General features: G+C 33.7%; 1 protein-coding gene across 5 annotated transcripts in view; it reads right to left on the bottom strand.

Annotated features, from left to right (window-relative positions):
• Positions 1 to 12,944, bottom strand: part of LOC150109305 (irregular chiasm C-roughest protein-like) — a 641,937-nt gene that overhangs the window by 260,726 nt on the left and 368,267 nt on the right. For all 5 annotated transcript variants that reach the window (XM_090407227.1, XM_090407244.1, XM_090407237.1 and 2 more), the window contains one exon: positions 4,393 to 4,569. In XM_090407227.1, coding sequence (XP_090263353.1) covers positions 4,393 to 4,543 — 151 coding nt within the window. In that variant the 5' untranslated portion in view covers positions 4,544 to 4,569. The remainder of the gene's footprint in view (positions 1 to 4,392; positions 4,570 to 12,944) is intronic.

Below are 12,944 nucleotides of genomic sequence, written 5' to 3'. Positions count from 1 at the left end.
CTGTTGATGTCTGATAGCAACAGAAATATCATGATCCACATATGCGATTGCAGCTGAAGTATTGCAATAATTCAAATAATCAGAAATGAATGTAAAAAGATTAAAGTCATATGTAATAAGAAATCAAATCAAATTAAATGAGAAAGAAAAGCACCCAGAAAAGAATCAGAACCAAATTCTATGACCGTATATTTCTGGATTATGTTTAATGACAACGGTACAAAATTATGTGATAACATCTGAATGCACAAAAATTGTCGAAGAATTTGAGTAACAACTGAATTCAATTCTTTGTTAATCAGACATATCAATCTACACACCTGGTCAAATTCGTCCTATTATATTAGTTTACATTTAAATTATAAACAAATTATTTCTTTCCAGAAAACAAAAGTCGTGAAGCTTTCTACGGTCTGCTAACTATAAAACCAAAATGGAATAAAGAAAAAGAGTCATAACAGTTGTAATGGTAAATTATTCGAGTGCATACAAGGGAGAACACGATATAAGCTTAATTTTCCGGTATTGGACAAAGAGACGACTTGATAAGATCTATTTATGCTGTCGCTTAACGGTTTCCATTGCTGATACAAAGTAACCGATATTAGATTACATTACTTTCCAAATACAATTGCAGCACACAAAAAAAGAGATTTGTATCTCTTCAAACACAAAGCTCAATATATTGCTCTTTATTATGTATACTTACATTCATCGAGTTCCCTGATGCTTATGATTTTTCTCTCAAAGACATCACGAGAGAACTGATATATGTGTGTAGTTTGTGGCGAAGTTTTATTCCATTCCAAAACCTTGTTGCAAAAGAGCGTGTAAACTTTATCAGATTTATATCAGAAGATACATAGTTGTTAAGTTGTCGTCTTTATAATTAAGTCCCACACAGAAAGGAAAAATTATTAAAAAATCAGTTTCTTTTGCAGACACAGCCTTTAGTTAATCTAATAACGCACATTCTTTATATACTTTATCTCTTCATATTTCTACTTAAACCGATGGCTATATATATATATAGCTTCAAGTGTATCTAACCAATGATGACCGCGGATCGGATGTGCCTCGATAGCAATTTTGATCTGGCCCACGTTCTACATCGAAATTGGCTTCAAAATCTTTTGTATAAAGTCACATGCACATACTCGCCAACCCCTCTTCTCCCATACATTTCAAGAAAAAATTAAAAAACTAGAAACGATCATCTTCACTGTTAAAAAAAGTCCCAAATTATCCAATCCCAATCAACCCATTAATATGTGTATATTCTGTAGAATATACACATATTAATTGGTTGATGGGGATTGGATAATTGGGATTGAATATTCTGCAGAATATCAGTAATAAGTAATATAAAGTCAAACTTTGACTTATTTTAATAAATATTTTCATTGATTAAAGAATATATTACTTTTCTATATTTTTGTGCATTTTAGTTTCTTTGGAAATTCTCCCCCTCTCCACAACCCCTCCAATTTTAGTTATGGATGATAATACAACCCCGATCTCCTGTCACATGAAATTCCGTCCCAATACCAGATCAGGTTTGGCATCATTTATTTCAACGATCCATATTTATAAAATCTTTCGTAAAATACAGATACAGTCACCATACAATCAGCCTTTTTTTTTGTATATCTACATTAGTGAGCTATATAAAAATGTAATTAATAACTCTTTATATAAGTAATCCTTTGAGCATGCCTGATTTCAAAGATTAAAAAATGCACCTTTAACGAATATTAACATTACGATGAATTCAAATGATTAAAAATCAAAATTTTGCTTTCTTGGGAGACCTGCCTTCGATTCTCGTTGACGAGAGGAATCTGCTTCAGTTGAAAGTTGAAGTAGCAAGATTTTTCCTACTGGAAAACTGACAAACTGCCAGAGATTACCCATGAGTAACGAGGTGTGTGTGTGTGGGGGGGGGGGATACTCTATAGGGTGCTATAGCGCGGACAGTGGATTATACAGTAGAGATGGCCTGTATTGTGTAAGGTAGAGTGATCTCCCGCGATGAGTCCCTGAAATCCTTTGAGATGTCATGTGATGATCATGATAATAATAATTTCAGGGCATTTGATAAGTCCTGCAACTGCTTCAGAAAACTGCGAACCGAAAGAAAAAATATTAAATTTCCTGCCTTTTTTCTCTTCAGATGTTCCACTTTATAAATGAACCACTTTTATTAGGTAAATATGGTTTACCTAATTTTATTAGGTAACTACGATAGTAGTATCGTAGCTTTAAAAAAAAAAAAAGAAAAAAAAAAAAGAAATGAATGAACCAAAGATCACGACCACATCTAAATAAGAATCAACCACCTCCTGATGAAGAATAAACTAGTCACCTTCCAATAAAGTTTATCTAAGAAACTCAACAAAATCCTCAAATGAGTTAACGTTATAATCACTTTTGATCACTAATTTTCTCTCTTATCGGAATAATAGAGGAAATTTAAAAGGTCACAAGATCCTTAAGAATTATTTGAAATACTATTTTAGCACAATTTAAGGCATGAGACACTTGTTTTAATTTAGTTTGTTGCTTATTTGAATGGAATTGTTTTAATTTAATTTAATAATATTGGAGACTTCCTTAATCGGAGTTTTATTTTACCACTTTTTTCTAAGGGATGAGGAGAGAGATTCATTTCTCTCCTCATCAATTCTTTGTCGGTTTTATGTTATCTCTTCTCAATAAAAAGCATTGTATGGTACAGCTTCACATTTTTTTGGGTTTCTTTCTGTTATTCCATAGAACGAAAAACAGAAAGGTACAAGGAGACGTACCAATGGTGCAGTGAGAAGCGGATTTTCTTTTTTTCCCATAGAGTGCATTACCTGAAAGGATGATAGGATGATGACAAGCAGTCAATGGGTTTGTGGTGTGGAACGACACATTTGTGCACTTAATCTCCTGCGATGAGTATTTTGTGATTCCATGAAGATCTTTAATAATAATATTATTAAAGATCAAACATTCAAATTCAAATATTGATCAAACAGCTCTAAAGGCATACGTTAATATTTCAAAATACAATTCATAACATATTTCATAGGATTTATTCAGCATAAGTACTATGATACGATCTATTCAAATATAGTCTAGTTTAGTCGTAAAGGGGGAAATAGAGAGACTTATGAAAGCCAAACAATCTTTCTACCTACTACTACTACTACTTTCTAATCTTTCTACCTACCTCAATCTTTCTATTAAGGTAGGTCATTTAACCTACCTTAATTTTTTTTTTCTGACAAAACATCAGTTACAAATTATCACGACCTTTGTTCCGTTTCTGCTTTAAACGAATGATATTAATTTTCATAATTCTTCCCTTACAAGTTGTGTCATCTGAAATAGCAAGCAACTGATGACAATGCCATCAACCGTCTGAGTATATCAAAAATTCTCAGATTCATATCATTGTTATTTAAATAATTATATCGAGATATGAGATACGTTGCAAATCTTCATATTATTATTATGATGTGACACCTCAAAGGAATCCAAGACTGGAGGACACTCCACACCACACAATCCTCAGTCTACACGCATGCGTCACTATCCACCTTCATTCCACCAGCACTACACCATATACTGCCCACTAATATTACGTCTCTCTCATGCGATCTTGAGGAATATGTGTTATCCAATATTCTAAGATCAGCACAGCACGCTACTCATTACTTATCATTGAATTTCATTATTCCTTATTGGCATTTTTAGTGTATTATCTTTCTGGATATCAAACTTTCGGCATGTAGGTCAGAGCAATTCGACTGGAGCATCATGAATGGCTTATTCTAAAATAAAATTATTTCGCCATCTCTGTTTTGACCAATTTAAATTAATCATTAGACTAAAATTCCTTTTCTAAATACCTAATATAATTACCAAATTAAATCCTTTTAAACGTGCTTCTTTCAAAAATGATGATTTCGAACTCCAATTGGGAGCAACTGTAGATATTCCGAATTTTTACCTAACCTCTGTGGGGAACTAATCAAAACAAATGTTCAGTCAATAAATCCTAATAAAGCACTAAATAAAGAGAGAGAGATTATGGTCCCGTCTCGCGACATTTTTTAAGCAGTGGAACATCAAAGAAACTGGTAGCAAAAGGTGGCGCTGCAATCTTCGTAAGCTATCATTTTCAGAAAACTTATAAGAGACTGAATGAAATTCTTAAATTATAATTTGTGACAACACTAAATAATTAGTGCTGTCATTATTAAAGAAAACAAAAACCTTATATATGTAAAAAAACATGTTTTATAATGTTTTGATATATCCTCATTCTGCACATAACGGATAATCACGCTCATTGATATTTTAAATAAGTTTATATATAAATAAACACGTAAAATAACTCACCATTTTCTTCTTCCTCTGTCCACGCGCATGGAAGGAACCAGAGCCTTAGGACAACTTGAAATGCCAGGAATGCTGGTAAAACCCTCCTATTCACGTATATCCTTGCGTTTACACCATGAAACCGCGTAATACTCCACCTATATAGCACCATCTTAGTCGATTGAAAGATTTTAACACCTAAAAATTAGCAAGATAATTACACGGTTAAAAATACAATATAAATAAAAGAGGGCAAGTTATGCAATAGTAGATATGAAACTACAATTGTAAGAAATTCTAAATACAATATAATTGCCAAATTAGTTACCTACGCTGCATATAAAACAATACCAGTAATGTAAAGATGTTTTGGTGACTTAATAATAATTTATGTCAATTTTGTATCTAAGTTGGTCGAGTGGATACTCCTCAACCAATAAGTTGTTAGAATTCTGCTGATAGTAGATGGATTTCATTGCCCAGTTTTTTTGCTGTTATTGTTGTTTATTTGGTTTTTATTGGAGGGGGGGGAATCCATGTTTCGTCTCTGGAATAGAGTTTGCGGTTATTTATATAAATAATAATAATTTATTATTTAAATAATAATCTTCTTCTTCTTCTTCTGCATCTTGTCTCACTTAAGTGGGGGTCGCTGTTAATGATGAGTCTTCTCCACATCCTCCTGTCTTAGGCTGTCACCACATCCAAGTTCTTCATCCGCAAGTCCTCTTCTACCAGCTCCCTCTTCTTTGGCCGCCCACGCTTCCTCCTTTCTTGCACATCCATCTGCATGACCTTTCTTCCGATATATTCGTCCTCTTTCCTCATCATATGACCAAACCATCTCAACCTTGCCTCCTGTATCTTCGCTCCTAAGTTCGTAACTTTCACTGTTCCCCTCACATAGTCATTTCTCAGACGATCCTTTCTGGTCACACCGCACATCCACCTAAGCATTCTCATCTCTGCTACCTCTATCCTGCTGATGCTATTTTTCCTCAGGGCCACAGTTTCCATAGCATACGTTATAACAAATATCAAATAGACCGCTGTATCTTGCTATGTGCAGATTCAAGAGAAGAAGTGCAACTAAACTGGAAAGAATGGAGGAAAGCACTGGAAGAGAAAGGTATGAGACTGAGCAGAAGTAAGACAGAGTATATGTGTTGCAAAGTGGACGGCGGCCACTGTTGAACCTAAGTATCTAAAGTCTCTCACCTTCCTGATGACATTTCCTTCCAGCTCCAGATCTGTCTCCCGACCGCCGTCCACTTTGCAACACATCTTATTTATAGAAGTCTTACTTCTGCTCAGTCTCATACCTTTCTCTTCCAGTATTTTCCTCCATCTTTCCAGTTTAGCTGCCATTTCTTCTCTTGAATCTGCACATAGCAAGATGTAATCTGCATACAGCATTGTCCAAGGCGCGTCTTCTCTCGCCTCCTCCGTCACCACCTCCATCACAATATTAAACAGAAACGGACTTAATGTTGACCCTTGATGCAAGCCAACTGTTACTTGAAAACTTTCTGTCTGTCCCAGACAGGTCCGAACCCTTGTCTTCACATTTCTGTACATCTCCTGCACCAACCTGACATATTTCGCCTGTATCTTCTCCCTCAGACACCTCCAGACTTCTTGCCTTGGCACTCTATCGTATGCTTTCTCCAGATCAATAAACACCAGATGTAGCTCCCATTGTTTCTCTCGAAACTTTTCCATCATCTGCCGTAACCCAAAGATAGCATCTGTCGTTGATCTACCAGGCATGAAGCCAAATTGTTCCTTTGCAATCTCCACCTCCTTCCTCAATCTTCCATCAAGAACCCTTTCTAGGATTTTCATTGTGTGGGACATCAACTTTATTCCTCTGTAATTCTTACAGTCTTGTGCATCCCCTTTACCCTTGTAGATGGGGACAAGAGTACTTTCCCTCCATTCCTCGGGTATATTTTCCTGTTGGCAAACTTCCATAAACAGGTCCCACAGCAGGTCAATTCCCTCTTCCCCCAGTGCCTTCCATTCCTCCACTGGAATCCTGTCTGGGCGCACCGATTTTCCATTCTTCATCCCCTTCATGGCCGCCTTCACTTTCGCTCTACTGATGTTCTACACCATCCCGTCAGAAGGTTGCCCATCTTCTCCGTGAGTCCTCGCATTTTCCTCATTCAAAAGTCCCTCAAAGTATATTCTCCATCTGTTTCTTATGTCCACATCCCTCTATAATACTCTTCCTTCAGCGTCTTTGATCTGCCTCACACCTAAGATGTCCTTTGCTGCTTTATTTCTACATTTTGCTAGTTGGTAAATTTTTCTCTGTACTTCCTTTGTTTCTAACTGATCATACAGATCTAATAACAATACTACTACTACTACTACTAATAATAATAATAATAATAATAATAATAATATCATCTAACCTATTTTAATGACTTTCAATAAAGACAGTTTACATAATAATGATAATTTATTATTATTATTTATTTAAATAAAAATTTATATATATAGAATTATTTATATAAATAAAATAATAATAATAATAACAATAATAAAATAATAATAATAATATCATCTAACCTATTTTAATGACCTTCAATAAAGACAGTTTACGTGAAACACCAGACGAACCATACTACTTCGTTTATTTTCGCATTCGCTAATTGCAATCAGCGGATATAATAACATAATCTTTTCAAGTTGTTAAGATAAAATATTTTAATGTTTATCATTTATACTTTAAACACTGTTTGACTTCTAGCTGCTTGAAATGTGAAATTAAGAAATTATTTCCACTGCTAGTAATAAATCTCCTAAAAAAAAGTAATATATCGAATGACATCATTTAACCTCTAAATGTAGTACTGTATTTTTTAGGCATAACGTTTCTAAACTCCGATTACGAAATCATAAATAAACATCACCTATATTAAGATAAATATAAATTAAATATCATTGACATATAATAATGATAAAATACAGCTCAGAAAATTTCAGAAATTTCAACATACCTTATCAAAACTATAATCATAATCTACTACAAATATCAAATAGACCGCTGTATCTGTTGCTACTCTGCAGTTAAATTCCCGGATGTACTATCGCGTGATTTATTGTCACGCAGGCGTGCGTTGTCAGAGAGTGAAATTCAGTGATTTGTTTACGCTAACTGCGACATGATTACAGCTATTAATTTATTTTTATTTGCATATTATAGTAGGAAACAGATACAAAACTTTAAGTAGAAAAATTTAAAGCTGCAAACTAAAATACTATCACAGCTTCACAATCTGTAGAGAAAAAAATTTGAATATCAATATAGATTTACAATACCAAACGTATTTTCGCACTGGTTATTTAAAGAAAAATATTTATAATTAAAGAGAATTGACATTGAAATTGTTATAAACTTTGAAATTAATTAAAGCAAAAAAAGATATTAACTACAGCATTTCGTTAAAATATATATATATATTTTTTCATAATTATCGATTGCCACTACATTATAAAACCGTGCTTAGTATATAAAACATCATGAGATGCATTGTCGCGAATTTGTGGATCTGTCAAGAGTGAAACTCAGTGGTTTGTAATAAGCGTTGAAGTTAAACTGCAGCCCGATTACAGTTATTAACTATTTCTATCCAGAGGAGTAGCACGAAGATAGTGGGGAAGGAAAGTAAAGGAACCATAACCTTGGAAGTATAGAGCATTAAATGCTACGATAGAACATCTTCCATTATAAATCTGTCCTCTTTTCCTGACAGCAGGAAGAACAATTGGAGAGAGAAATGCGATTATAAAACAAGTTAACACACATAGACGTTCTCGCCAGCTGTCGTCATCTTGAATCAGCGTCGCAGTTGAAGAAGAATGTGGGCTGCTTGTGTCATTACTCGAGTTCCCCGTGCGTGCTACGGAAAAGCACAAATGCACGCGATCTAGACGACAACCAATACGTAAAAGAATGAAATACATCCAACAGCGGAATTCAATGGTTCCTAATTAGGTTGTGTTTCCTTAGTATTCTTTGGGAAGGTTTAGTACATACGCACACACACGCACGCACACAACTATCATTGCTCGTTGCATTCGGCAAGAGACAACCCTTTACCATACCAGAGTTAAAACTGTGTTTAGATACCTAGCGCTTTGTTTCCGGAGTGGTTGTGAGGACGCTTCAAAATATGTGGTATCATTTGCTTCCTAAACTAATGGAGAATTTGTGCGATAATTTGATTATATTTGCATTAAAGATGTACAATATTTATTTGCTTCGATGTACAATAATAGTTCTTTATCGTGTGCTACAAATTGAATTTCGACTGAGCAGAAATTATAGATTTTAACTAAATTGTTCATAACGAGAGAATTATATAAGCCTTTGGTAATTACTCTTTTATTGATTATGTACTTTACAACTTTATTTTCATTTAATTATTTTGTATATTTATTTGGCACAAACTCACATTAAAGAAATGGAGAGAAATGTAAACAAAAACGCATCATTAATAAAACAAAATAATAAATAAAAACTGTACTTAGTAAATCAAGTGCATTAAGATTTCACTGGTTCTTTCTATTGCCATTAATTTTTTTTGAGTACAGTTTTAATGTGGTGATGTAATAATGAATGCGATGAGAGTCAAAAATATTGTAACCCTTTGATTAGGGGGGGGGGGGAACGGACTATTTAAAACTTGCGTATAGTGCTTAAAAACTAAAGATTTTTTAAATATTAGAAGAATAAAAATCAAAGCACATTTCTCTCTGATTCAAATGCATGATAAAACGATAAGACATTTTAGGAATGCGATGACTTCTACGAAATTAGGAAAACTTTGTTGTACGACCTTAATGGAGAAAACTAATTCTAGAACGAAAAATCAGATTAATAAAATATATAAAATTCAAGTTTTTTTTTTTTTTTAACAACGTCATATATATGACGTTCACCCTTTACGTTATATCCGATTCACGAAATAATCAAGAACTTCTCAACTTTCTTAACCTCGTTTACAAGATGTCTCTGAATATGAAGGGTAGACTTAAAGTGAGCTGACTATTACTGAGTTTTCTTTTTTTTTTTTTTTTTTTTCTAAGTCTATTTGCTTTAAACTTGTCGCCAGTGTCATCAACACCGTCAAGTGTCGTTAGTAATTATGTTCCTTAATGGCATCTCGTATGGAGGATGCTATCAACGCACTGTGGCGATTCAGTTCTATCCCTCTATTGTGGACTGATAACACCACAGAATGGATTTTTATGGACTTATCTTCCGAAAGTTTTTAGGGAGGTGGTTTGTAATTTTTTTTTTTAAGACGAAGTTGAAAAACTGGAACAAACTCAACTAAAAAGTTCCTTTTATAGGAAGAAGCAAAGACGAATCTACTGAATAAGGCAATTTCCTTTGGCCTTTTTTTTTTTTTTAGAATGTATGTTAACAAAATTTCGAAATGAGCAAATTTCTTATGTTTCACTTTATTAGAGTAATCTACTCTTTCCAAGTCAGCTTAAATTTTATAGTAATTTCATGTATGTTATTTTTATGGTAATCCTCGACTCCAGAAGATCTGTTTTAGAATAATAATAATAATAATGATACTAGTAGCAATAAATTGTACTTTAATATTCTGATTAAGATTGGAAAGAACGAAAGAAAATATGACTAGAATATTTACAGGTTACAATTTTAGGAAATACATATCAAAGGAGGCCAGTTCCTTAATGGAAGGAGAATTAGATAAGTTTGAAACTGAATAGCAAATAAAAAATCCACTTCATAACACATTTAGAAAAGTAAATGAAGAAATTATGGATGTCAATTTATAGTAGTATAAAGGAGTAGTGCAGCAGTTGAGATTGCAAGCAATAGGTAACCAATATAAGAAAAAGATGTTAATAACTTTTAAATAAATTAATTTATCGTCAACAGATTTTGAGTTATGTGATGTACTAAGATATACTGCATTAGATGTTTCATAATGTCGTTTAAAATATCTTTATTATTTATTTTATTTATTTATTATTATTTTTTTGGAATGTGTGTATTAAAATAATCTAAATAAAATCTGTAATTTTAATGCTAACACTTGAAAATATATAGTTGATATATTCTAGTGTTAGATGCATATATAACCGAATACAGTTTGACAAGCTCTTCCCAATGTTTGAAGTTTGGTGGTCGTCATGGCAACTGTTTAGGAGATAACAGAAAGGTATAATAGTTACGTTTAAGCGATAAGCAATCAAATAGTTGATTAATATATATATACAGATGAGTGAAATAAATGAGCAGTAAAAAAGTTTAATAATTTGAGAATAAACAGAAAGAAGAAATCTGTGGGGATATGTTATGTGATGACTTGATGTAGGCAATGACCAATAAGAAATGGGTTTGTAGGTCATAAGTCGCAACAATGACAGTGAATCTATTCTAAAAGAGAGAAGTTTTGGAGAAGGAACCGAGGAATTAAGATTCTAAGCAATCGTATAGACCGGAATTTGTACGTTAATCATATTGAGGATAATCTGAAGGTGAGGTGTATATGCAATTGTTCTGATGATACTAAACTGGGATGAGCAATAATAAACGAAGGCAACCGTACTGGAGGATTTTATGAATAGACCGATACTGTAAACCCTATTAATTTAAGCTTAGGCATTACTCTAACATTATGCAATAAATTGAAATGCAATTGAAACACTGCGTAAATTTTAAATGTATTAAAGATTTAAAAGTAACATTTATGTAGTGTTACACTAACATAGTCAGAACAAACACAGCGACCTTAGAAACCGTTAAGGAACATTCAAAGTCAAATCAAATAATTTTGCTGGAAATAAATCATAAGTGGAAATGTATGATCAATCATGAATATAAATACAGTTAAACAGATGCTTCACAGATGTCAATATTAAACGAATGCCAAAAAACCATTCTCAAATAAGCTTTACACAAGCTTTGAGATATCAATAAAACATTAACAGAACAAAAGAGAAAAAAGGTGCAGTGTAACAATCCGCTTTCCACTTTATATTATAAAGTGGGAAGTGTATTGGACAAGGGAAATGCGTATATACCGGTAGTGGCAATATATACAACTCCAACATCGATGTCACGATAGGAAAGGGGTCTCAGAAAAGGTTACAATTCTAAAGGACCAGTTGTGCTTCATTTACATATTAAATGAAGCCGCGAATGTTCCCAGGTAAACATTTAGTTGTTACAGAATCAAGAGAAGTTGGAGAGGGTTATGCCCATTCATTGTGTCCCTGCAAGAGGATTTGAATATATTTGACTTATGAGTAGAAGTAGGACATCAGTTCAGCTTTGAGCACTTTGGGAAGCGGAAATGGAAATTCTGCCTTCTCCTTTCTCTATGGGAAGTAGTACTGCAGGAAGACGAAGAAATATTTACTATGAAGATGGATAGGGGGGGAACAGGAAGTTGAAGCGCAGAAAAAATAGTGCAAAGGGTTGTGGAAACAGCCCTAAAAAATGAATTGCTGCAATTAGAACGTTTGGTCATCAGATTTCATGAAGGAAGGGAGGTATGAGGAACAATAAACTAGTATCAAGGATGTAATTTTGGTTATTATGAGTGTTCATAATAACCAAATTTACATAATTCATAATAACATTCATGGAATAGGACATTGAAATTTCATTCCAGAGGATCAAATTGAGAACAAACACTTATTTCGGTGGTCACGTCCATGGACAGCTCCTTTTACCATTCAAATCTCGTATTTTGAATTTTTTTTTTTATTCTTTTTCCAAAACTCAGTGACTGAAATGGAGAATATTTGGTGGAATCAATTGCAATTAAGTCTGTGCTTTCCTAGTTCAAAACACACTATTTATGCAGATATTTTCTACAGTTGCAGAAACACAGAACTTGCTTTAACACGACCATGAAAGCTACTTAGAAACGGGATAATATGTAAGAACAAATAAACTTTTTTCGAATAAATAAAAAATGCACTCTTAGAAATTTCTTCATCACACATATACAGTGTTGTCAAATACCTTTGGTGATCGTTATTTATAGAATGACAAGAATAACATTAAAGTTTGTGTGAAGTGCCAGAAGCTTGCACACTTAAAATGTTTCGTGAATCCAATGAGTTCGTTTTTCATATATTGAGCAGAGCACATTCGAAAGAAGGATGCCTTGGAAAGACATGAGTTCGAGTTCCGAAGGGAGCTAAACATTTTCTAGACCCTTAACCGGTTAACTGGTCTCGTATTGCAAAATAGAGTAACCAGTTATTGAGAGACATCGATAATGACTTGAATCTTTAGTCCAATAACCCAAATTTGATTTGGTTTGAATTACGGACGAAGTACAAGCTCTAAAGTAAGGTTTCAGGACTCCACTAAGAAGGGTGGTGGTGGCCTCTCTCTCTCTCACACACACACCAGACGATAAAATTCATCTACCACTTGTAAAGACATTCAAAAACATCCGTGCCGACAGTAGGATCGAAACCCTTCGGCCTGTAGGTTGCAGAGCGGAGGAGCCATCCACTCTGTCCACCAGACTAGTAAATCTAGTCTTAATTTCTATTAA

The sequence above is a fragment of the Typopeltis vanoorti genome, chromosome 2 (genome assembly GCF_054136105.1).
Source record: "Typopeltis vanoorti isolate ZY-2024b chromosome 2, IOZ_Tvanoo_1.0, whole genome shotgun sequence".
Lineage (NCBI taxonomy): Eukaryota > Metazoa > Arthropoda > Arachnida > Uropygi > Thelyphonidae > Typopeltis > Typopeltis vanoorti.
This window is presented reverse-complemented; position numbering and strand designations above follow the sequence as displayed.